At 29.8% G+C, this 26308-nt stretch overlaps 1 protein-coding gene and 3 long non-coding RNA genes across 4 annotated transcripts; 2 read left to right on the forward strand and 2 right to left on the reverse strand.

Annotated features, from left to right (window-relative positions):
- LOC108337875 (uncharacterized) lies at window positions 1–478 on the reverse strand. The gene is made up of 2 exons (XR_001832953.2): window positions 186–478; window positions 1–75 (listed from the first exon to the last, which is right to left on the reverse strand). It is a non-coding gene; the product is annotated as an uncharacterized LOC108337875 (long non-coding RNA).
- An 8159-nt stretch (window positions 479–8637) lies between these two features.
- Window positions 8638–10930, forward strand: LOC108337922 (uncharacterized). Its single transcript, XR_001832967.1, has 3 exons — window positions 8638–8793; window positions 8942–9008; window positions 10792–10930. It is a non-coding gene; the product is annotated as an uncharacterized LOC108337922 (long non-coding RNA).
- A 2336-nt stretch (window positions 10931–13266) lies between these two features.
- Window positions 13267–13866, reverse strand: LOC108337879 (uncharacterized). The gene is made up of 2 exons (XR_001832954.1): window positions 13463–13866; window positions 13267–13383 (listed from the first exon to the last, which is right to left on the reverse strand). It is a non-coding gene; the product is annotated as an uncharacterized LOC108337879 (long non-coding RNA).
- Window positions 13867–22126: 8260 nt separating this feature from the next.
- LOC108337061 (cytochrome P450 71A1) lies at window positions 22127–24795 on the forward strand. The gene is made up of 2 exons (XM_017573499.2): window positions 22127–23253; window positions 24090–24795. The coding sequence occupies exons 1-2, from the start codon at window positions 22333–22335 to the stop codon at window positions 24702–24704; spliced, it is 1536 nt and encodes a 511-aa protein (XP_017428988.1). The 5' UTR covers window positions 22127–22332; the 3' UTR covers window positions 24705–24795.
- The last annotated feature ends 1513 nt before the right edge of the window (window positions 24796–26308 follow it).

The raw sequence follows: 26308 nt of genomic DNA on the forward strand, positions 1-26308 counted from the left end.
TTGACGAACAGTTATTTATTGACTAAAGTTTTTCCATTACAGCAAGCACAAAAATCTTTTCTTCTTCTCACATTCCTGCAATCAAGAACATGTATTAATTAAAAAGAGCATATAATTTGATTAAATTTCAGAAAATATATATAAAATGATAAAGAAAATGATTTTGTAAAGGAATAAATAAATACCAGTACTGATATTAGGGCAATGTGATGTGCATTCTACCACATTATTTTGTTTTTTGCAGCATTTTCTGCAGCAATCTCTTGCACATATTAAATATAAAGTAGGAAACACTGCTAAAGGAGAACATTCCAATGTACATTTGCCACTGCAACCGAGTGCATCAGACACATCTTTTGACTCAATTTGCACAGACAAAACATTGTAATCACTTACTATCAAAACAAACATAATCATCATAATCACCCAAACTCCCTTCGTTTTCATCTTATCTTTTGTATATCAATCCTTTTTCAAAACCTTCACAAACTATAATGTTTCAAGAAAAAAAAACATATCATTTTATAGACACAAAAATAAATATTTCATTAAATGCATTTCATAAATATTTATTTCTACACTTATTGAAAATAATAGAATAAATACCAATATTATTGTTTTTATATAATAAATAATTATATTTATTAATTACCTTCAATTATAAAAAAATTAATATATTTTTGAGACAATAACGTTAAATAGAATTAAGATACTTCAAATTATTTATGTTGGCATTCATAACAACATCGGTTACTATTTAATTTCGTTGACTTGTGAATTATTGAGTTGCAACAACAATATAAAAATAATAATAAAATGAAGGAAATAATAGTGAAAGGTTTGACCAATAGTTATTTATTGACTAAAGTTTTTCCATTACAGGAAGCATAGAAATCTTTTCTTCTTCTCACATTCCTGCAATCAAGAACATGTATTAATTAAAAAGAGCATATAATTTGAGTAAATTTCAGAAAATATGTATAAAATGATAAAGAAAATGATTTTGTAAAGGAATAAATAAATACCAGTATTGATATTTAAGTGCAATGTAATCTGCAATCTAACACTTTATAATGTTTTTTGCAGCATCTTTTGCAACAATCTCTTACACATAATAAATATAAAGTAGGAAGTCCTATTATAGGAAAACATGCGAATACACATTTCCCATCGCAATTGACTGAATTAGACACATCTTTTGACTCAATTTGCACAAACCAAACATTGTAATCACTTCCTATCAAAACCAACATAATAATCATAATCACCCAAATTCCCTTAGTTTTCATCTTAACTTTTGTATCAATCCTTTTTTTAAACCTTCACAAACTATAATGTTTCAAGAAAAAAAAAAACATATCATTTTATTGACACAAAAATGAAGTTGAAAGAGATTAAACATAAATTACTAAAGCAAAGTATCAATTTTAATGAGTCCAAAAATTCTTAGGAAATTTTTGTTTTTTTAACATATTCTTATGATTTAAAAGACATGTTATCTTATAATTATTATTTATTTTTTGGTTAATATATTGTTGGGCTTAGAAATATATGATGTACAACTTTAAAATAAATAAAAAGACAATTCTAAAACTTAGGGAGTTAAATTTTCTAATTAAAAATACTATTAACTTTGAATCAAATTATTATTCTCTTTTGTTTTTTTATTTAGAGTATCCAACTATTGATTAGAAGAGTACAAAATTTGAATTTAGTTTTACTAAATTAACTGATTTAAATTGGTATTTGGAGTTTGTCAATATGCATTTAATAAACATTTATTGTATGCATTTACGTATTCAACACATTATTTATACGCATGGACCTTCGTTCTCTTTTATGTTTTCAAGGATATTTTTTAAGAATCAAGACATATAAATATTTTTGTTCTAGTAAAAGAGTTATAGAATTTCATATTTATCACTTTCCACATTTCATAATAAATATTTGTAAATCATTTAGAAAAAGTAAAAGCTAAGCTTGTAATAGAAAAAATAACAAAAATATTTTTAATATTCTAAAAATAGAGATAAAAAACATTCTTCCTATAATTAAAACGGGAAATAACGTATTTTATTTCCCTGCCTAATAAAAAACATTTACACTGCATAAGTATAAATTTGAATTGGTAATTTCTTAGATATTGCAAAAATGAATGGAGGAGTAATAAACACAAAGTGAATTTAAGGCATGCATTTAATACGTTGTATTTTTTTTTTCTTTTATTGTAGTTGTCTAAGGTTTTTTGCTACTCCAGTAATAATCAATAATAAAAAAGTTATCAAAATATAAAGAATAGTACAAAAAGAAAATAAAGTATAAAAAATTGTTAAAATAAATCACTTTAAAAAACTTATTAGTTAAATAAATTAACTTATAAAATAATATAATAAATTTGTAATTACCTTGTCAGTCCTAAGAAAGTAGTGAATGTAATATTTATTACATGCATTATCACACGTATCGAATAAATGCACTAAATGCGTATTTAATATACTGCATTTATATGTATATATTTATTTCATATATTTAAAAGTTAATTAGGTTTTAATATTTTTATAAATTTAAATACTTTTAATTAGTATTTATTAAAAAAATTATTAATTTTTAAAAAATTATTTTTAATTGAACCTCTCTTTTTTAAATTTTATGTTAATGGGTAATAGATTATTATCTCGCACTCTCATTTACTTATCTTCAAATGTTGATAAATTGGTGTAAAAAGGTTTTTAACTGTATTTATTGATAACATTTAATAAGTTACCGTAGTTATAAATAATGTGTGGTGAGAAAACTGTAATTTATGAGAACTTTTTAATCACAATTGGTTAAATAATCGTCGTTAAAAATAAAAATGATGACTATTATTTATAAAATAATAATTAAAAGTGAGATAAACGATAAATAATGACAGTTATATAGAAAACATTGTTAAAACTTGATAGAAATGAAGAAACATATGACGGTTATATATTTGTAGAATGCAAGTGTTAAAAACATAAATAGTTAATATTTTCGAACGAAGGTGAATTGGTTTAACAAAATTTTTCTTTTTAAAACAATTATTGAGATGCCAAGTGTTTAAACTTTTTCAAACCAATAAAGAAACACAAAATTGATGAAAAAAAAGAAAAAAAAAACACACTAATTTTATAATGTTGGATTCAACTTGAACCTACGTCCAATTTTCTTTCAAGCAACTTGAACAAATGAGAAAAAGACTATTATCACATAATCTCACTTACTTATCTCTAAGTGTTGATACATTAGTGAAAAAAGTTTTTCACGATATTGATTGATAACTTTTAAAAAGTCATCATAGTAAAAAAAGTGTACAGTGACAAAATTATAATTTATGAGAACCTTTAGTAATAATTGACTGAATAATCGTCCCTACATAACAACAAACCAGTATCAAATTAAATTACCATGCTACATAACAACAATTCACATAATAGATAATTCATTCAATTCCATAAAATTCAATAAATTAGACAATCACTAACTTTCCTTAATTAGTACAAGACCGAGCACTACCAAGACCGACCACCTAAGATCGAAGGTCATGAGCTGGAAAGACTAGAGACCGCACCTAGTTAATGACCGAGTACTTGAACATGGCCGAGCGGCCAACAGTGCATGACCGAGTGGTCAACAGAGTGTGCTCAGCTCTGCATAATTCTGTAGAAGGATGAACAAGCTAGACTTTACCAAAACTAAACATTTTTCCCAACTTCAAATCTTACATACATGAATCATATACCAATTTACACCTACCCAAGGGTACCTGAATCTTCCTAACATCATTCCAAAGAGTCTCATACTAGATTTCACTCCAAATTCTGTAAAATCAACAACTCAATGACCCAAAATCCATTTTCCTACTTTTTACACATTTTAGAGAGGCTTAAAAGGTCTAAAGAAACTTGCCTAGACTTTCCCCCCACTGACCAAATTCTCTCCGACCCTAAATTCTCATTTTCGCATACCTACTTCCTTAAAATCAGAATAGACCAAACACTTATGTAAAGAAACTCCAACCAGTTCACAGGTTCTAGCATTCACAGATTCAACACAAATTCAATCAAACATTCAAGTTACACACATGCAACCATCTAAACAGTAATTTCATACATAGAAAATCACAATTAAATTAACTAGCTTCCCTTACCTCTTAATCGAACGGGAATCTTCTACCCTTCCAGAAATTTGCTCACACTTCCAGGAAATTATAAGAACACCTATGGACCACCGGTTGATGAAAGAAGATCACCCGTAGAACCAAAATAAGAATTAGAAAGGGAAGAAAAGGATTGCGGAACGCATGCAAACAACATTGTTTCCTTGCATGCATCATAAACCAAAAATCACTAAAAACCAGAGAACGAAACTTACCAGCTCTTTTTCTCAAACTGATCGGTGAAACAGAAAGCCCTTGACGCCAGGATCACCTAGGTACCTCCTGATCGTCGAACAGATGAACCATCGATGAGAATTTCTAGAGAGAAGGGAGAGGAAGAGTAGAGAATAATGTTTTAGAAGGATGGAAATTATTTAGATAATGAACCGAGTGTTTGAAACTTCTATTTATACTATTGGCTTATTTTAACACAAAGTGTTCAGTCTCATTATTTCAATACATTCATCTATGTTTAACCGGCTATTTTTTGGGTTCTTACATTCATTTATTTTTAAAAATTGAAAATTAAAATATATGAAAATTTGGAGCAATGTATTCTAATTTTGTATTAAAGTTCAGAAACAAAAGTATATTTAATTTTTTTTGGTAATGAGAAAAAAAAATTTATACCTTAAAACCCAATATTCAGTCAGCTCAAGTCTACAAAATTTAATAAATAATATTAATAAAAATAATGTATATTTGAAATACTAAAGTATCTAATCATTTAACTATTGCATAAGTCTATTTTTTTAAAAATTAATTATTGTAAAAGATATAAAAATTTGAAATTACAAATTCTAATAAAAAAGTTTGAAACTTATAACCCAAATGGTTAAACTTAATCTAATCGATTAAATACGTTGGACTAATGAAGAAAAATATATCAAACTTAGTACAATAGAACTCGAAGTTATTTTATTGATTTAATGATGGATTTCTTTCACAATGAAGGTACGTATCTTTAGTTTTTATGGATGGGATCTAGTGTTAGCATGTAACGTGTTTTTTGGAATTTCAATTTTAAACAATTATATTTAAAAATTATAAACTTAAACTTAAACTTAATAAATATTTTGTTCTTTTTATATAAATTTTATGATTTATTCTTATTTTTATATATTTATTACTGAATTAAGTCTCGAACGTTTTTATTATGCTCACGCCGACATCATGAAACACAAATTTTGTTTATATTTGAAGGAAAATGTTCTTTTAAAAACTGTTTTCTACAATCTTTAGTTTTTGATTGATTTATTTTAAATATAATATCGATGAAACAGTGACACAAACTTTATTTTCAAAAAGTGATTTGAAAAAGTTGTTAACATATCATTCTCTATATTTAAATTCACAAAAATAGGAATTATACAACTATCTTACTGTAATAAATATATTTATTATATTTTTTATTCTTAAAAATATCCTTGAAAACATACAAAAAAAACCAGAAGGGTACATGTGTAATATCATTTACCGAGTCACTAAACGCGTATAATAAATAGTTCATTAAATACATATTTAAACATTATTTTTTAATTGACGATTTATAGTCTGTTCCTAGATTCACATATTTTTCTCAATTAGGTTATTTCTTTTAAAAGTGTGTCAAATTAGTCTTCACCTAGTAAATTTTGCGTCAACACTGTCTCTTATACGCACAAACAACGTTAACTTTTCTTCTCTCTCTTCTGCTTTTCTGCAATGCAACAGACCTTTCGATTTTGCAATCTTCTGCAATGCAGCAGACCAATATGTCCTCACTTTTAAAAGCTATTAAGCCCAACATTAAATATTTGAGATAAAAGAATAAATAATAAGAATTAAAATACTAGAATTAAAATGGGCTGATAGTGATGCATACAATTCAACTCCATTTTCACTCCTTAAAACGTGAAAAACATTCTTCATTTCTTCAATTCAGCAATAACACAAACGTTTCATCTACTTCTTTAATTGCACATGCTCAACACATTCTTTTTCTTCTTCTCTTCTTCTTTAATCTCACACCTCACAATACAAAACAAAGAACTCATTCTGCATCTTCTTCCACCACAACATAGACCTCCACGTTGGCCTTCATTTTCAATCCTATCTTCAACCATTCTCCCTGAGATTTTGAAACAATGCAACTGGTCTAGAGTCAGATCGGTCCCAAAATCGACAACGGAAAAGCTCTTAATCCAACGCTGATGATGTTGTGCCACCCTGGTCATGGCCATGATTGAAAATAAAGTCGCGACTTCTGTCAATCCAAGTAGAGAAATTGGGGAAGAGGAGAAAAGCCTTACACGTTTTTGGAAGGTGAAGAAGAAGGTGGTGTCGGTGGTGTTGATGATGTCGTCGACATCGAAAACGTAATGCGATGACTTCTGCCCGATGGAGGATGCTCGAAGGTTGGTGCTGCTCCATGACTGCCTTGCGTGAAAAGAGAAGGTGAAGAAGGGTGAAGGCAGTCCAGCCATGGGTCCATGGCAGTCTTAGCAGGGGAGGAAATTTTGGATCTTTTGGATCTTTTGGATTGTGAATTATTTTATTAAAAAAAGGGTTAGAAGTATATTTGTGTTGTGAATAAAAGTAGAGATCTAAGATCTGTTTAGGTCCAGAGGATAATATATTAAGTTAATATATATATATATATATATATAAATATAAATATATATATATATATAAATATAAATATATATATATATATATATATAAATAAAAGAAGGTGGGGATTATGAGTTTATATATTATATAATATAGCTTTATATAATATATGAATTAAGAGAAAACATTAAATAAATGAATTAAGAGTGGTGTTGTTTTTAGAATATTTTAAAATGAAAACTAATCATGCTATTGACAAAAGCTGCTCTGTTAAAAAAAAGTAAAGGAGAGACAATAAAAAGTTAACGTTGCTTATAAGTATTTAACTGAATGGACAACCTTGATGTAAAATTTAACAAGTAAAATCTAATTTGACACACTTTTAAAAGAATTGACCTAATTGAGAAAAATAAATAAATATGAAATAGAAAGCTATTAAACCATTTATACACATATTGAAAACAATGAAACTAATATAACCGTTTGGTCACTAGAAAATCATACGGTTCTGTTACTATAAAAATTCAAAAATAGTTGACCGATTAATTGAGCGGTTGAATTAAATAAATATTAATATTAAAAGTAATTATCTTAAATTTAAGTAAAATTATTATTAGTTCAGTTATAATTAGATTAATAATTAAATTATTATTATGAAAGTAACTCTCCCATTTAACCTAACAATAAAAAACAGAATAAAAAAAAACTTTGACGTGAACTTAAAGATGAAAAACATATCAATAGAATAAGTTGACCGACTCCACCAACCGAAAGAGAAACAAATATCAATATTACTGATTTAATATAATAAATAAGTATATTTCCGTAATTACGTTCAATTATAAAAAATTAATGAGAAATTATATTTTTGAGATGGTAATTAAATAGAATTCATAACAACATCGGTGATTATTTATTTTCGTTTATATGTGATTTATTGAGTTCCAACAACAATATAAAAATAATAATAAAACGAAAGAAATAATAATTAAAGGGTTGACGAACAGTTATTTATTGAATAAAGTTTTTCCATTACAGCAAGCACAGAAATCTTCTCTTCTTCTCACTTTCCTGTAATCAAGAACATGTATCAATTAAAAAGAACATGTAATAAAATAATAATTTGACTAAATTTCAGTATATATATATAAAATGATAAAGAAAATGATTTTGTAAAGGAATAAATAAATACCAGTACTGATATTAGGGCATTGTGATGTGCATTCTAACACGTTATTTTTTTTTTTGCAGCATTTTCTGCAGCAATCTCTTGCACATATTAAATATAAAGGAGTAAACAATGCTAAAGGAGAACATTCCAATGTACATTTGCCACTGCAACCGAGTGCATCAGACACATCTTTTGACTCAATTTGCACGGACAAAACATTGTAATCACTTACTATCAAAACAAACATAATCATCATAATCACCCAAACTCCCTTAGTTTTCATCTTATCTTTTGTGTATCAATCCTTTATCAAAACCTTCACAAACTATAATGTTTTAAGAAAAAAAAAACATATCATTTTATTGACACAAAAATAAATAATTCATTAAATGCATTTGATAAATATTTATTTTAAATATTAATTTCTACACATTGGAAATAATAGAATAAATACCAATATTACCGTTTTTGTATAATAAATAATTATATGTATTAATTACCTTCAATTATTAAAAAAATAATATATTTTTGAGATAGTAACGTTAAATAGAATTGAGATACTTCAATTATTTATGTTGGTATTTGTCAAACTCTGAAAATGACACTTGGAAGGGAGGGACAAATGTCTCAACCAAAAGAGATTTAACATTTTATGGAATTTTTCAAACTACAGCTCATCTTATTTTCTCAGAAATCTGCATCTCTCTAAAACTCAAGCCTCTACCTTTTCTCCTCCTTCTCTCTAGAAATTCTTCATCCCCTTTCATTCTTATATTCAACCAGCCATTGTTTAAGCAAACTAGGAGTCAAGATCATTGTTTTCCACCGACCAAAATCAAGCTTAGAGTTGGTAAGTTCATTCTCTTCTTAGAATGGTTGTTTTCTGTCACATGCACGATAGCCTACTAGTTGCATGTGTTCTTCAACATTCTTTTCCCTTTTCTAACTCCATTTTTGGTTCATTGGGTGGTCTTTTCTCACAAATCGATGAATTGTAGGCATTCATAGGAATTTCTGGTGGTGATCGAGTCTGCAGTTGTTGAAGTTGTTCGGTCCGATTAAGAAGTAAGGGAAGCTAGCTAATTTAATTACTTAGTTTTGATGTATGAAACTGTTGTTTAATGATGTTGCATGTATGTAAAATTGAATTGTTTGATGTTCGGTGATTTTGGGTGTGGACTGTTATACTATGTTCATGAGGTTTGAAGTTTCTGTATGATTATGGTTCAGTTGTCGAGTGAAATTGGTAAGGTTTGGTGGTGATCATAATTTTACAGTTATTCTGCAAAATTTTGTAGTTTACTAAAGGTCTTTAATTGACCGTTCGACTTTTCTCTAGTGCTCGATCTTAACTGAGTTCTGCTATTGTGGATTCTCAGTTAATGACCGCTCGGTCTAGTGTTGATTTTTAATTTAATATAGTGTTCGGTCTGTCATATACTGTAACTGTTAGTGACCGCTCGGTCTCAGTAGTGCTTGGCCAGATGCCAGCACTCAGTCTCGGTAGTGCTTGGCCAGATGTCAACACTCGGTCTTAGTAGTGCTCGGCCAGATGCCAACACTCGGTTTCAGTAGTGCTTGGTGATGCACTAAGCACTCGGTCTCATCATATTACCAAAATTATGTAACTGAAATTGAAACTAAGAGTGTTCAGTCTAAGCTCGTAGTATTCAGTTTAAGCTCTTAGATTTTGATTATAAGCTTTAGTATTTGATTATGTCCAATTACAGATGTTCTATAATATTCAGTCAATTGTTTGGATTATGTCTAGTAAATACAGTTCGGTTATAGTCTTTGAATAATGAGAAAATGTTCTGTCTCACAATAAGTATTTAGTTCAACTAAAGTGTTTAGCCTGGTTATAACGTTTTGCATAAGCCCTAAGTGTTCAGCCTAAGCCTATAGTGATTAGTCTAAGATAATAGTGTTCGGTATGGTATACTAGTAGTCGGCATTAATCAATAAGTGTTCAGTTTTAGTTTTAGAATGTTGTTGTTCTGATGTCCAGCTTCAAAGACGTTCGGCTCATGTTTGAGTTTCATGACTTTTTCATAGTATTTCATTCAGTCAAGTTCACCATAGGGAAACAATATCCCCGTACGGTCATGTTCGCAAATAGGAGGGGTTCTACCGTCTGGTTTTGTTCCAAATAAGTGTTGATATTTTCGAGTTAGTTGTGCTCAATGGTGATGTTATTTTAATGTTCGGTTTGAAGTTATTTAAAGGTGTTATGGATGAGGAAATATGTTGTTAATGAAGTATAGTATTTAAAAGGTGATATGAATGAAATAATATGGATATGAACGAGTGTTCCAAGGAGGAATATCTCAGAAATGGTTATGGAATTGTAAAGTATGAATATGATCAGACTAAGGTGTCGTTCATCCTGACATTCTAATGGTCACCGAGTCTCAAGTAGAGAATGGTGGCGCATGTGGTGAGAATAGCAGGAGGCCTGGTTGCGTATAGCTTGGGGTTCCAGCTATCGGACTAAACTCATGTGTAGACTTGGGTTTCCAGCTACAGTGAGGGATGAAAGGCTAACCTCGTGTGGCGGCTTGGGTTTCCAGCTATGGTAATTCTGATGATTTTCCAGATTACCTTTCCACGAGTGCAAGAACGTCGTAGCTACATAATTCATACAGTCCGGACAGTCAAAGTGAAAGTGGTCGGTTATAATATGTTGGTGTGATTTTTGTAGAAGTATGATTGTTTTATGTGTTTTGTATGAAATGAATGTTTACAGAGTTAATTAAATTACACTAGCTTACCCTTATTTTCCTTTCTTGTCATGTTGTTCGTTCGGTCGTCCTTGTCCTTACAATGATCACCCTTTGGGTGTGAGCAGAGTGTGCAGAAGATATTCTGGAGTATGCGCTGGCACGAGAGGGGGGTTTTCGCTAAGAGGAAGACTGTTCGGTCTTGTATTTGTTTTTGCTTTTAGTATAAGACCGTTCGGTGTAATACACTGTTATAGGATTATTCGGTTGATACACCTCTTGTATGACCGATCGGTCTGCTTTTATGATTTGTATTAGTATAGGTTTCTGTAAAGTTTTAATTTATGGTTATTTTAAAATAATTGTAAGTTAGCTTTATTTTTCTGTAACTGTTTTATTTTATTATAAATATAAGGATCTTTGAGTATAGTTTATAGCTATATTTATGTTACAGCATTCATAACAATATCGATTATTATTTATTTTCGTTGACTTGTGAATTATTGAGTTCCAACACCAATATAAAAATAATAATAAAATGAAGGAAATAATAATGAAAGGTTTGACGAACAGTTATTTATTGACTAAAGTTTTTCCATCACAGCAAGTACAGAAATCTTTTCTTCTTCTCACGTTCCTGCAATCAAGAAACATGTATTAATTAAAAAGAACATGTATTAAAATCATAATTTGAGTAAATTTCAGAAAATATGTATAAAATGATAAAGAAAATGATTTTGTAGAGGAATAAATAAATACCAGTATTGATATTTAAGTGCAATGTAATCTGCAATCTAACACTTTATAATGTTTTTCGCAACATCTTTTGCAACAATCTCTTACACATAATAAATATAAAGTAGGAAGTCCTATTATAGGAAAACATGCGAATATACATTTCCCATCGCAATTGACTGAATTAGGCACATCTTTTGACTCAATTTGCACAAACCAAACATTGTAATCACTTCCTATCAAAACCAACATAATCATCATAATCACCCAAATTCCCTTAGTTTTCATCTTTGTCTTTTGTATCAATTCTTTTTTTAAACCTTCACAAACTATAATGTTTCAAGAAAAAAAAACATATCATTTTATAGACACAAAAATGAAGTTGAAAGAAATTAAACATAAATTACTAAAGCAAAGTATCAATTTTAATGGGATAACAATGCCTATAATAGTTAACATTTATAATTTGTCTATATACCATCCAAACACATGTAATATCTATTTTGAACTTATTTGAAAATTTTAAAAATACAACAAAGTTATTGAGTCCAAAATTCTTAGGAAATTTTTGTTTTTTTTATAACATATTCTTATGATTTAAAAGACATGTTAAAAAATAATAATAAAGTCAAAATTAAAAAGAAAAAGTAAAAAGAAGGTTTTAAAGATATTGTGATTTTGTAAAATGAATTTTCTTTTATTAGAAACTTTACATAACTTAACCTTTGATTACTAAAATATTATAATATTATCTTTTTATAGAAGAAGTTTTCAAAGTATTCTTAGCTCTTAATTTTCAAAATAACTTACATGTATTTATTATATTATACGAAAAAATAAAATGATAAAATGATAAAATGTGGAATTATTCAACTATTTTATTATAATAAATATATTTTTTATTCTTAAAAAATATCCTTGAAAACATATAAAAAATGAAAAGGGTACATTCGTAAATATCATATATTGAATACGTCACTAAACGCATATAATAAATAGTTCATTAAATTCATATAATAAATAATTCATTAAATGCTCATAACATTTTAAATATTATTTTTTAATTAACCGTTTTTACACTTTTACTAAAATTAATAGAATGAATACGAGTATAATTGTTTTAATATAATAAATAGTGATGTGAAGATGGGTTGTAATCACGAGTTTAAGTTAGGTTAGTTTGAAAAAAAGTAATTTAATTATTTCAATTTAACTCACTTAGAATCGGGTTGAACCTGAACAAGCTTGACTCACCTAATTTAATTTAATTATTTATTATTTTGTTTCAATATTATTAGTTAGCATTTTTTATTATATTGTAAATGGTAATAAAAAAGAAGATTTTAATATTATAAATGGACAAGTGATACAAAAATTATCAATATTAAAAATTTATTTGTTCACTTTTTTGTACATGTTTTTTTTATAACGTTTGTATTGTATGATTTATTTTGAATTATCTTTGGAGTTTAACATCATTTTATTTTAGAGTGACGTTTATTTAGATTTGAATTTAAAAAATTGTAATTTTTTATTTTAAAAAATTTATAATTAAATGAGTCAATGAGTCAACCCTCTTAACTTATGAACCCGTGGTTGATCGAATCAGGTTCAAATTTTGTCAGCTCACTGATAAATGAACTCAGTTAGTAAACTAGGTAGAATTAACTCAGTAAATAAGCAAAAAAATAATGAAAAATTATATCTTTGAGATAGTATCGTTAAATAGAATCCAGATACTTCAAATTTATTTATTTTAGCATTCATAGCAACATCAGTGATTATTTATTTTCGTTGATATGTTGTTTATTGAGTTCCAACAACATTATAAAAACAATAATAAAATGAAGGAAATAATAGCAAAAGGGTTCACAAAAGTTATTTATTGATTAAAATTTTCCATTACAGCAAGGATGGATATCTGATTTTAAGCTCACATTGTTGAATACAAGCATTCACCTCAGAAGCCTCAAGATCTCGAGCATCTGCCAAATAAAATTAATTAAAAAGATAATATCTATAAAATAATAAAGAAAATGATTTAGAAAAGGAAAAAATAAATACCAGTATTGGTATGAATGGGATGATCATTGCAGCATTTTTTGCAGCAACCTTTAACACATGACCTATATAAAGGAGGAATTAATCCTAAAGGTGAACATTCTGTTAAACATTTCCAATCGCAAACGATATCACGATACGTAGGTTTTGACTCAACTTGCATAAATGAAACATTGTAATCACTTCCTATCAAACCCAACATAATCATCATCGTTATCACCAACGAAACCTTAATTTTGGTATCCATCATTTTCTAAACCTTCTCACACTATAATGTCTCAAGAAAAAGATACATCAATAGACATTAATTGCAAGAGATTTAATAGAAATACTACAATAATTTCATAAGTTACTAAACATTCGTAAAATACACACAATAATGTTGTTGTAGAATGCAAATTACTAAAGCAAAGTTACAACTTAAACAACAAACACTCACCGTGATGGTATTTATACCGTTTCAGTTGTTTGGATCCGACCCAAATAAATGTAATATTTATTTTAAATTTAAATTGTTTGGATCCGACCCAAATAAATGTAATATCTATTTTAAATTTAGATTATTTCTTCTTGCACCTCGACTTATTTCTTTATGTACTTTCACATTTTTTAAAATTCTAAAACTACTTTTTATAATTTAGAAAATCCTACACTTCATTTTTGGTGCTTCAACTGATATTTTAATGAATTTTATTGAAAAAAATTTCAAAAGCTTCAACAAATTTTTAAAATTTGTTGAAAAAAAAAATCTTTTCAACAAATTTTTATTTTTTTTTTCAACAAATTTTAAAATTTGTTGAAAAAAAAAATAATTTTGAGACTATTTTTGGAATGTGAAGATGCAGTAAAAAATAGATGGAAGTACAGAGAGAAACAACCTTAATAAAAAAGTTTTAAAAACATAATAAAGTTATTGGATTTAAAAAATATATATTTTATTAACATATTCTTATGATTTAGGAGCTCATATGATGTAAAACGTTTGAGAATAAAATTAAGAAGACAGTTTTATCTTATTATATGCATTTGGGTATTCAAACATATTATATATACGTTCTAATAAAACAGCTATAGAATTTCATATTTATCAATCTAATATTTGTAAATCAATTTTGTTCTTTTACTTGTAATTTTATATTTTACCTAATATTAGTTTACTTATATGTATTTAATGTGAAAAAAACAAAAAAAAATTAAAATCATATATTTTTTTTAATGAAACCGATTAAATTTATCATATTTCTCTTTTTCTTTTTTTTAAATATTAAAGGAAACTTAGAAAACAATATAGAATTGATAGTATATTTATTATATGCATTTAATGTATTCTATTTATTGTATTATTTTGTTTACACTTATCTAATAAACGTATCAGTTTAAATATTTTTTTATGAAGCATAACGAATGAGAGTTATTGACTTTAATAATGTTATTCAAAGAATTTTATGATTTTATTTTTAAAAGATGCATGACATAGTAGAGAAATAAAAAAATATTTAAATTGTTTTTGTGTTCACTTTTAAATAATACGAGATTATTGGATATATAAGAACAGTAAATGTTTTATTATATATATTTAATATGTATTTATATGTACATATTTATTTTATATATTTAAGATTTAATTAATTTTTAAGGTTTTTATAAATTTAAATATTTTTAATTGAGTGTTTATTAATTTTAAATATTTTTCATATTAATTTTAAAAAAAATATTTTTCAGTTAATCTTATTTAATTTTAATGTTAATGGATAATATGATTATTATTTTTTTCGTAATTTCACTTACTTATCTTCTAATGTGAGTTTTAGTAATTAGTGATTTATATAAAATAATAAATTACTTTTATTGATTTTATTAAAAACAAATAGGATAACAAGTCATTATTGTGATCACCTATCAAAACGATGATGACAATTTTTTTTGTCGTGATAATATGAAAATCATTATAAAGTATGATGATGTCATTATGCAATATGTTTTCAATTAAATTAATAAAAAATAGTTATCATTTTACAATAACTAAAATATTATGTTTATTAATAGAAAAAACTACATTTTTTTAGTAACTGGAGACAAGTAATTAAGATAACATGATAAATAAGTTATATTATCCAATGAAAAAACATAATTAAACAACAAATACTCAATGAAAAATTAAACACTCAATTTGTAGATGAAGTTTTCTTATTTAGTTAGTTTATTTTGAAATTAATTACTCCTTTCCACTGTATTATTTTCTCTCATTTTTACATATTATATACTTTATTTTCTCTTAATTTAAATATTATAACTACAAATATGACTGATATATATTATTTCGATATTCAATAAATTTTTACACACATCTTACATTTAAATTTTATGCTTTAATATCCTTTTACAAATATAAAAATTAATTTTTAATGATTAAATATCTTTAAGTGGTGTCAAAATATATATTATATACTTTATTTTCGTTATAAAGTATTTAAAAAATATTTTATAATTTTTATAATTTTTTCAAAAAAATTACAAAAAATATAAATTAAATTAAATTAAATTTAACTTAATAAAATATAAATTAAATTTTACTTTTAATTTTAATTAATAAAATATTAATTAAGTTTTAATTTCACTTTTTTAGCTTTCGAATAGAGATATTATGATCCTAGCATCCAAAACGTTTATAAATAAATATTAAAATATTTATGCAGATAATAGATATTTAGTACACCATAGATTTTATTCACGTATATTTGTAGGCATTAATATTTTTGTTATTTCAGGTGACATATATGATAGATTATTCCTTCAAAAAATGTAAGAAGTTATAGTTGTGAACACCTTTTTAAAGTTTTTTTTTTAAATGAGTTTTGTTACTTAGGTTGTTAGACCTCGTAAATTTCAATCCAAAAACCTCTCTGGTCAGTCATTTAAAGCGCACTCAAATCCCTTATGCGGACGCCAGGTGCCAATCACCGAAATTCTGAAATCAGATAGTGGAAGGCAGGTGTCGGCAGGAGAGTGGACGCTCGTTTGGACGTGGGAAGAAAATGATTGTTTTTGAAACTTCCGTCCCACTCTCCTCTGCATGCACCCTCCTTCCCAAACTTTGAACTTTCATTTTCTCCCCCTTCTCACTAGAAACCCTACCTTCTCTCTAAGAAAAATTACCCTTCTTCTTCTCGATCATCATTCAGGCACCGTAGAAGCATCACCGGCGTCCCAAGCTTCTATTTAAACCGAACAGTTTTGGATTCTGAAACTGGTAAGTCCCTCATCTTTAGCTGTTCGTTCATATGAGCATGCAAGCCAAGCTTTGGTTGCACGCGGTCACCTTATCTGAACCAATCTTGGTTTTCTGTAATTTGTTTAGTTTGAAGAGTTTGGTTGAGCGTTGTGGGTAGAAGAAATCTTATTTTCTGCGAACTGAGTTTTAGTCAGAAGGACGTACGTTCACACTAGAGGTAAGGGAAGCTTATTTAATTTAATTTGATTTGTTGCTGTTGAACTGTCTGAATGTTCGTTTAGTTGATTGAATGAGTTTGATGCATGATGGTTGAAATGATTGTATGGAATGAACGTTCGTTTATTGGATGAGATGAAATGAAATATGAATGGATTAGGTTATAATGTATGAAATGTATGAAACTTACATGATATGTGCTGTATGAGATATGAAAATGGATTATGATAGGAATTTTATAAAGTTTTGAAGTTATAAGTTAAGAAAAAGGAGTTTGAATGTAAAAGATTCTGTATATGAGATTTCACTATGATAAAGTACGTTTGTTACTGAATGGTCATTGACCGTTCGGTTTTTCTAGTAGACCTAGTTGAAACGGGATTCTTTCATTTGGAGAGAATTCTAGTGTAGGACGAGCACCTTTGTGTGGTAATACTATGCTTGAGCGTTCGGCCAAGCATAGTGGGGCCTGAATCTAATGTGATAAACCTATTATATGTATATGTACTTGTATATTATTATTGTTTGTAAACACCACTTCGATAGTAACTTAATATAATTATCAACCCTTCTATTTTAAGTTTATTAGTGCTCGGTATTACACCTAGTGCTCGTAAGGAGTAGTGCTCGGTCTTATACCAAGCGCTCGTACCCTTTCTTGTATAATCAGTCTTGATGAAATAGCGTTCGTCCAAATTTTCAGTAACATATTCTTACCATGCTTGGTCACTGACTGGCATTCGATTTCTGTATATGAATGATTTTAAATATGGTCATTTAACGGTCTGACGTGTCTACCTTCATTGGCTCCGGCCTTGAGCCCCTGTGCTTAAATTATTGCTTGAGTACGGGTTTGAATTCATGGTAGTCAGTTCATTTAACTGATTCACTATGTAAATAACGTTCGTCATTTATGGTATATTGTTGTACTAGAGCTATTCTCAAACCTGAAAGTAATTCTCTTGGTCTTATTCCATTCTGGAACAAGAGTTCTTATCGGTCTCGTTTTTATTGTTCGTTCTCGTTATGAAGAGGGCAGAACGTTCGTTATTTTATATGTTTAGAAGAGATGATGGAAATGACACCTAAGTGAAAGGTTATGAAGGATGAGGAGTATATGAGATGAATGTAAGATTTTGGATTTGAACGAGCGTTCCGGGGAGGAACGACTCTTGGATGAATATTGGAATTGGTAAAGTATGAATGTGGAAATGCTTGGCTGGCGGTTCATCCTGATGTTCCGTGAGTACTCGTCCTCACGTAGAGGAGGGTAGATCATGTGTGGGAACGGTAGGAGGTCCTAGTCCTTAGGGGTACTTTGGACGGAACGGACTAACCTCGGGTGGCAGCTGATGAGCATTCCAGTTACTACATCACCCGGGTGCAAGAATGTCGTAGCTACACAGAATTCATACAGTCCGGACGATCAGTCTAGTAGTAGGCATTGTTTGTATAAGTATGTTGAAATGTACTTGATGTGTTTGAATTGATAAATGTATGTTATTTTCTTGAATTAAATTACATAAGCTTACCCTGCGTTTTCCTTGTGTTGTCTTGTTGTACGTCCGTCTTGTTTTGCAATGATCATCCGTGTGGATGTGAGCAGATGGAAACGCGCTACTTGAAGAGGCGCTGGAAGAAGAAGTTTTGGAAGACGCGAACCTCGTAGATGTGGAAGTAAAGGCCAAACAGTAGGACGTTCGGTTGTAGTTAGTAGTTTAGCATGAAGTGACCGTTCGGTCACTTCCTTTTCCTTTTGTTATTTGACCGATCGGTAATTCGACTTTTGTAAGCCGTTCGGTCATGTTTTCCCTTAATCTTGTACAGCTTAATTTTTGGCAAAATTATGTAAGGCCGTTTGGCCAAAACCGTATCCTTGTTTAGTATAAGACTGTAATTAATTCTATTATATGGTTTTACTGTATTTTTGGGATGTTACGTAGGTTTATTAAGAAAAAGAAAAGCATCTTATTTAAAAAGTAGAATCATGCGTGAAATCAAATTTTAGGCAAAAGATTCAACATTTTTAGGTTTAGGAAAAGTATTAACATTTTATAATATATTACATTTACTAAATTGTAAAACTATAACAAATGAATAAATATTTTTTTAAAATATAGTAACAATAAATGATAAATTTTATGTATAATAAAACCAATTATGAAAAAAATTATTAATCGTTTGATCTTATTTTAAAAGTGTAAGAAAATTAGAATTTTATAGTCAACTACCTAGTACGAGTTTAAGGAATTTGTATTTTATTTTATTTTCTTGTTTTTCTGTTGTGTTCACAAAACATATTAGTGATAGACACTAATTTTAATGTTTTAAAATACAGTTTAAAAGATTTTAAAGGACAACATGTAACATCCCGATTATATAATAACAATTATTACATAATAAAGACGTCATCATTTAAAATATAGAGAACAGTCAGAATACGACGTGTAATTTAAGTACAAATTACAGTCATCCAAAATAAAAGAAAACGGAAATTCAAACTTAAAAGTTCATATATTAGAACACTACACGTGTTCAGATATGAAACTTCCTAAGCACACTACTCCGCAGCCACATTATTCCCAAGCTTTTGCTCCAGAGGACTCTCCTCGACATTCTCCTCGACCATATCTGCTCCCATCCAAGTGGATGATCATTGCCGAATAACATAATCCGAATAGGCATACAACACAAACAATGCAAGGGTGAGCTAGATATAAAAAGCATGTTATCTCCTAGTACAGTTAATTCACGTCATCATACATAGATTTAAATATAGAAATACTTAGGCATACTTATTAAACCACAATCTACATACTCACACAACTCATCCGGATTTTGTATAATTGTCGAACTATTGGTCGTCTCTACACTTGCTAGCTCTGCTGGTCTTTCTCCAACGCTAGCAATATAAATCCCCCAAGCTGCCTATGTCTAAATTCAAAGACTATAGACGAGGATCTCCCTCTACTCTCACCACTGACATTATTCTTCTCTACTTGAGTGTGAATAATGCTTTGAGTGTAGGGATAGACATACCATTTCGAAGCCCCTACAATTATACAGACACAACCACAATATTTCACATAACTACTTCCATCCATCTCTCCCTGAGATTTCCGAATCATACTCACATTCATCATTTTCATCATATAATCACGGTAATTTATCATAATTCATACATGCTCACATTTTCAAATAAATCACATCGTATCATACTTTCAACATTTTACATATTTAATTCAATCCAAAACAATAGCAATTTAACCCTTTACACACTCTTGGACGAACACTATTCACTACCAAATTGGACGAACGCTATTAAGGATCTGGACGAACATTATTTAAAAAAAAATGGACGAACGCTCAAGTTTAGGACGAACGTCCACTTTTCACAGTTTGGACGAACGTCCATTTTCCGGACGGACGAACGCTTGCCGAACACTCCACTGGACGAACGCTCTCTGGTGTTGAAGGACGAACGCTCTCTGGAGTTGAAGGACGAACGCTCACTGGGACGAACGCTCGTTGGGAAGGACGAACGCTAACTGGGACGAACGCTCGCTGGGAAGGACGAACGCTCTCTAGGACGAACGTTACACTCAATGGGAGGACGAACGCTCGACAAACACTGTTTGGACGAGCGTCCTATACTAAGACGAACGAACGCGGACGTTCGTTCAGAAACGAACGCTCGACAGTTGGGACGAACGTTCAACTGAAATCTTAGGGACGAACGCTCAGAATAATTTAAGGACGAACGCCAACATATAACTTGAGGACGGACGCTCAACCCATTCCTGCCTACGAGCGACTTGGACGAACGTCCAATTTGGCTCATCAAATTTGGACGAACGCGCGATCTGCAGAATTCTGCAGAATCGCGAATTCAGAAACCCAGAAAACCAGAAACCCAACTTTTCATCCCCTTCTTCCCAGATTTGCATTAATCACAACATATATCATCAATCAAACAAAAGATCTAGCTCCCCTTACCTCTTGAAGACTTCCTTTGCAAAATCTTGAATCAATCCCTTCATGTGTTTCTCCTCTGCCGTTTCAACCCCGTGCCACAGTGTCCACCTCTTCCTCCCTTCTTCTTCTTTCCTACTTCCAAAATCTCTAAAAATGAAGAAGTGAATCTCCTTTTGTGTGTTGCCGGATGAACCTTAGCCATTTTCTTTGCTTCCTCATTGTCAAGCCCACTTAAAGCTTCTCCCCCACCTCTTCAACAGATGCTCCCCGTGAAGCCCTTCCCCACTTCCAAGTAAAACCAAATCCCGTGACTTCCTAATTGCTTCCCCCACCCCTTCACATGCTCAGCTGCCCACATGAGACCCACCTCCACCACATTTTCTTTTCTAAAATAATATACGGTCCTTACACAACACAAAAAACAAAAAAGATGGATTCGAGTTTAAGTTCAATTGATCATATTCTATATTAAAAATAAATGTAAATTATACAATGCATTTCTCTCAAATAATTCCATACGGAAAATGTTATTAAATAGTAATTACAAAATATCTTCTAAATTTTGAAATCATTATACAACAAAAGTTGAGTTCAATGTTCACTGAACATTAACATTAATTTTTATTTACTAATTAGTCTTAGATCAGTGTGTTCGTTTTTTTTTTCAAAGTTGTATTAAGAGAAATATAATATAATTATTATTATTGTTTGGAATATATGTATTATTAATTTTTATTATTTTATTAAGTTGTAAAGTTTTAGGAGAAAAACGTGTTATATGTAATAATGGCTTTATTATAGAAGAATTTTGTAGGTAAATAAGTCAGTTATTCTCATCTCAAAAATTCAAAGCCAAATCCGAACATTATTGAAGAAAGAATTATTGAAAAAAAAAAACATTTAAATGGTTAATCATGAAGGAAAGCTGTCAATTGATAGAATTACAACAATATTGTCAAGTTAATATTTTAAATCACACCAATACCGTATATTTATATTTTTACAAAAATATAATATGAAAAATTAATCTTTTAAATTATTTTTATTATAATTTTTAATTAAAAAAAAACAAGTCAGCATGCCGACACAGACTAATCCACTTGATAATTTGATAGATTAGACAAACCAGGCGAAAACGAATATATTGAAAATTAAGCCAGGATTCATGGTCGTAAGTCATCTTTCAAAAATATCAAGATGGGAAGTTATTCATTGAATTTTATTGAAAGGAAAATATACTTTAATATACATAAAAAAAATTATTGACATTTTTTTTCTTATTTTTTATTTTCATTTTTATCAAAAAAATACAAAATTTTTAATTTTTTGTGACCATACTTCTCAGAGTACCGTTCCACTTATTGAAATGTAATAGCATAAGTAAATTCAACGGACACAAAAGCATCTACAACTAAAATCTAGTACAGTACGAAAAGCTGTTTGAACAACGATGGTTCTGTCTGTTGTTCTCTCTCTACCTTGTATCTTTATCTTCATCTTCTTCATTGTTATCTCGCAAAAAAGAAAACTTGCAGCACCACCAGGTCCTCCATCTCTTCCTCTCATCGGCAACCTTCACCAACTCCATCACTCATCCCCACATCGCTCCCTATGGCAACTCGCCAAGCGCTACGGCCCTCTCATGTCGCTACGACTCGCCTCTGTACAAACCCTCGTCGTTTCCTCGGCACAAGTCGCCAAAGAAATCCTCAAAACCCATGACCTCAACTTCGGAACCAGGCCCGCCTTCGTCGGCCCCAGAAAGCTCTCCTACAACGGGCTCGACTTGGGCTTCGCGCCCTACGGCCCATGCTGGAGAGAATTGAAGAAACTCTGCATGATCCACCTCTTCAGCGCGCACCGCGTTCAGTCCTTTCGCTCCGTTCGAGAAGACGAGGTAGCTCAAATGCTTCGGAAGCTGTCGGAGCAAGAAGCTTCGGGCACTGTCGTGAACCTAACCGAAATACTTATGTCTTTCACGAGTTCTCTGATATGCAGAATCGCGTTCGGGAAAAAAAAGTACGTCGACGAGTACGAGGAAGTTGTTGAGAAGGGAAAGCGGAGGAGCCGGTTGCAGGTTATGCTGAACGAGGCGCAGGCGTTGCTGACTGAGTTTTTCTTTTCGGATTATTTTCCGTTGCTGGGTTGGGTTGATTGGTTGACGGGTAAAAGGCAGCGGCTGGAGAAAACGTTCAAGGAGTTGGATGCGTTCTACGAACGAGTGATCTTGGAGCACATGGATTCTGCCATGGCTAAAGATGGTGATGATGAGAAAGAAGTGCAAGATATCATCGATATCTTTCTTCAGCTTCTTCGTGATCGTTCTCTCTCGTTTCATTTCACTGTTGACCACATAAAAGCGGTGCTCATGGTAACTTCCTCGTTCAACCTTCTCTTTCATTGCATAGACTATTCTTCTGGTAATAGTTTTGGTTCACCGTATTAGACAGTGGTAGTCATCGTCATCGTTTGTCATGTTCCTTACAATAATTTATATTATGTCACAATAGAGGAATCCAGAGTATCTTCACAACAAGACTTTTAGTGTATATCTGGTATAATTTTTAATTTTTTTTATAACATTTGCACTGAAATCAAAATAAAAATTTAAAGTATCTAAAGCAAGTCTCGAGATCTTTATTTTAAAAAAAAAAAATCACTTCCCAAAAGTAAAATTATAGATTTTTTTTATAAAATCCCAAAAAAAATATTTAAAATCTCAAAATAAAGTGTATAATCAGATAAAAATGATCCAAACGTGCCTAAGTCGACAGGTAAGCAATTCCGTAATCGATTTTTTCGAAAAGTAGGATAAGCATTAGATCCGTGAAAGTTAAGTAGGCCATGTTTCGTGTCCTATTCAGTTTTCTACACTTTCCAACACCAGTTATAAAATAATAATATTTTCTACTTAATTCATCCTAAAACATTTTATATTTAACATAAAATTGTTATTTTATTGATTTTGGACGGAGGTTAAGGAAAAAAAATGGGTGTTTCACCATATTAAAAAGAGAGATGAGTTAATGGGCACATATGTCCGATAAAGAAAAACAACTATATGTTGATACCTATTTTTCAAAATACAATTATTTAACAATTCTCTTTGTTAATATAAAAATAGTAATAATTATTACAATAATTTTTTAGTTTAAATTGAGTATTTTTACAAAATCCACTTATATATGAGTTTACGTATGCATGCAGAACATCTTCATAGCGGGAACAGACCCTCCTTCGGCGACAATAGTTTGGGCGATGACGGCACTGTTGAATAATGGTGAAGTAATGAGAAAGGTTCAAGGAGAAGTGAGAAGTTTATTCGGTGAGAAAGATTTCATAAACGAAGACGACGTTGAAAGGCTTCCATATCTGAAAGCAGTGGTGAAGGAGACGTTGAGACTGTTCCCACCGTCGCCGCTTCTGTTGCCGAGAGAAGCGATAGAGCGTTGCAGCATAGAGGGGTACGAGATTGAAGCCAAAACCTTGGTGTACGTTAACGCGTGGGCTATAGCGAGGGACCCTGAGAACTGGGAAAAGCCCCTAGAGTTTTGTCCCGAGAGGTTTCTCGGGAGTGAGATGGAGTTGAAGGGGAAGGAGTTTGAGGTGCTGCCGTTTGGGAGTGGCCGGAGAATGTGTCCGGCGAAGCACATGGGAATGGTGAACGTTGAGCTCTCTCTTGCGAATCTGCTCCACAGTTTTGACTGGGAAGTGGACCCAGGGAGTGACAGAGAGGACATGTTAGACACGGAAGTGAAACCAGGAATAACAATGCACAAGAAAACTGACCTTTACCTTGTTCCCAAGAAGAGGACAACCTAGTATACGTTGAATGTTCATCATCGGTGTAAGATTATCTTTCAAACTCTTAAACCACTGCATCAACTCCAATGAATAAGCTTTACTGGCCTCACTTTTTTTGTTCTTACGTCATGGTGGTGAAGTAAAAGGAAAAAGAAAAAGTTTTTTTAACAATTTTTTTATAACTATTGGGATTGATTCTTTAACATATAAAATATAATAATCAATATAAATGAAAAAATAAATAAAAATAATTAAACAATTAAAACTTAAAGTAAAGTATAAAAATATCTATTCAATTCAATTAAACATGCAAAATTTTCAATATATTATCAACGCCAAACAAAAAGACAATACACATCAAACAAATAGATTAACGACACAAACTTCCAACAAAATATTTATACACAACTCTACCCAATTTTATTTTCTAAAAAAAAATCATCTAATAACTTAAATTACCTAAATATTTATTGTTCAATTTAGGAATAACAAATTATTACAGATATAAACTTACTAAACATAAGAGATAAACATAATAATATTTAAACTACGAAATTAGAATTCGTCCATATTTTAAATAATTTTAATACATTTTTGTTTTTATATTTAAAAATAAATTAATGTATTTTTTTTAAATCAATAATTTGAAATTTATTTTATGTGGTAAACAACTTTTTAGACTGATATTTAAATTAAAATGTATCAAATGATACTGACAATCTAAACATCAACTCAAATTCGTCCATATTTTAAATTTTGATATATTTTTGTTTTTAAAATTTAAAAATAATAGAATATAATCTTTTTAATTTAATAGTGTTAAATTTCTTTTATGTATTAAACAACGATTTAGATTGATATTTGAACATGTCAAATGATATTAACAATTCAAACATTAATTTGAAATATTATTTAATACTTGAAAAATCTTTAAGAAAATTATGTTAGAAAATATATCTCCATTTGTTTTTAAAGTTTAAATTAAAAGATAAATAAATTATTACTTCGTTCTTGAAAATTAAAAATATATTTAATTCAAAAAGTAAACATTACTATCATTTTGGATGTTTAACAAATCCATATAAAATATTTTTCCATGTAACATGTGTTGTATTAAATAATCTCCTCCAAGTGTAACAACTAGCATATTTTTATGCAAAATTCACATTTTCAAACCTTATCTGAAATCCTCATCTATTCTCGATCCATTTACTTGCTAATGCACTAAGCAACATCTCACTATTCGTACTTTTTATCCAATCATATCAACATTATTTCAAACGGTGTTAACTCAGTGCGAGTCTTATTCTCATTTGTTAGAATGTCATTTAGTTCACCCAGATACAACGTATTACAAACATGGTGCAAACAAACATGAAAATGACAAAAGTTGATTATAATAGTCACTGCTAATACTCCAACATTCTAAATAACAACGTAAGGAAATTACATTAAAATACTCACCTTCTAGTGTTTGAAGATTGATCATCTCAAGTTTCATGAGTTGCCAAAAGCACATGTAAATATCAAAATGATTTCAACAAAGATAATTTAATAAGAATAGAAAGAACCGCAACACCAACGACATGGTCGAAGTAACAAGCTTCTACCTAAATTACATA

This window comes from Vigna angularis, chromosome 7, assembly GCF_016808095.1.
Source record: "Vigna angularis cultivar LongXiaoDou No.4 chromosome 7, ASM1680809v1, whole genome shotgun sequence".
In the NCBI taxonomy this organism is placed as follows: domain Eukaryota; kingdom Viridiplantae; phylum Streptophyta; class Magnoliopsida; order Fabales; family Fabaceae; genus Vigna; species Vigna angularis.

Coding starts and splice junctions, on each gene's coding strand:
- LOC108337061 (XM_017573499.2), top strand. CDS start 22,333: ATGGTTCTGTCTGTTGTTCTCTCTCTACCTTGTATCTTTATCTTCATC. Junction 23,254..24,089: donor ACATAAAAGCGGTGCTCATG/GTAACTTCCTCG, acceptor GTATGCATGCAG/AACATCTTCATAGCGGGAAC.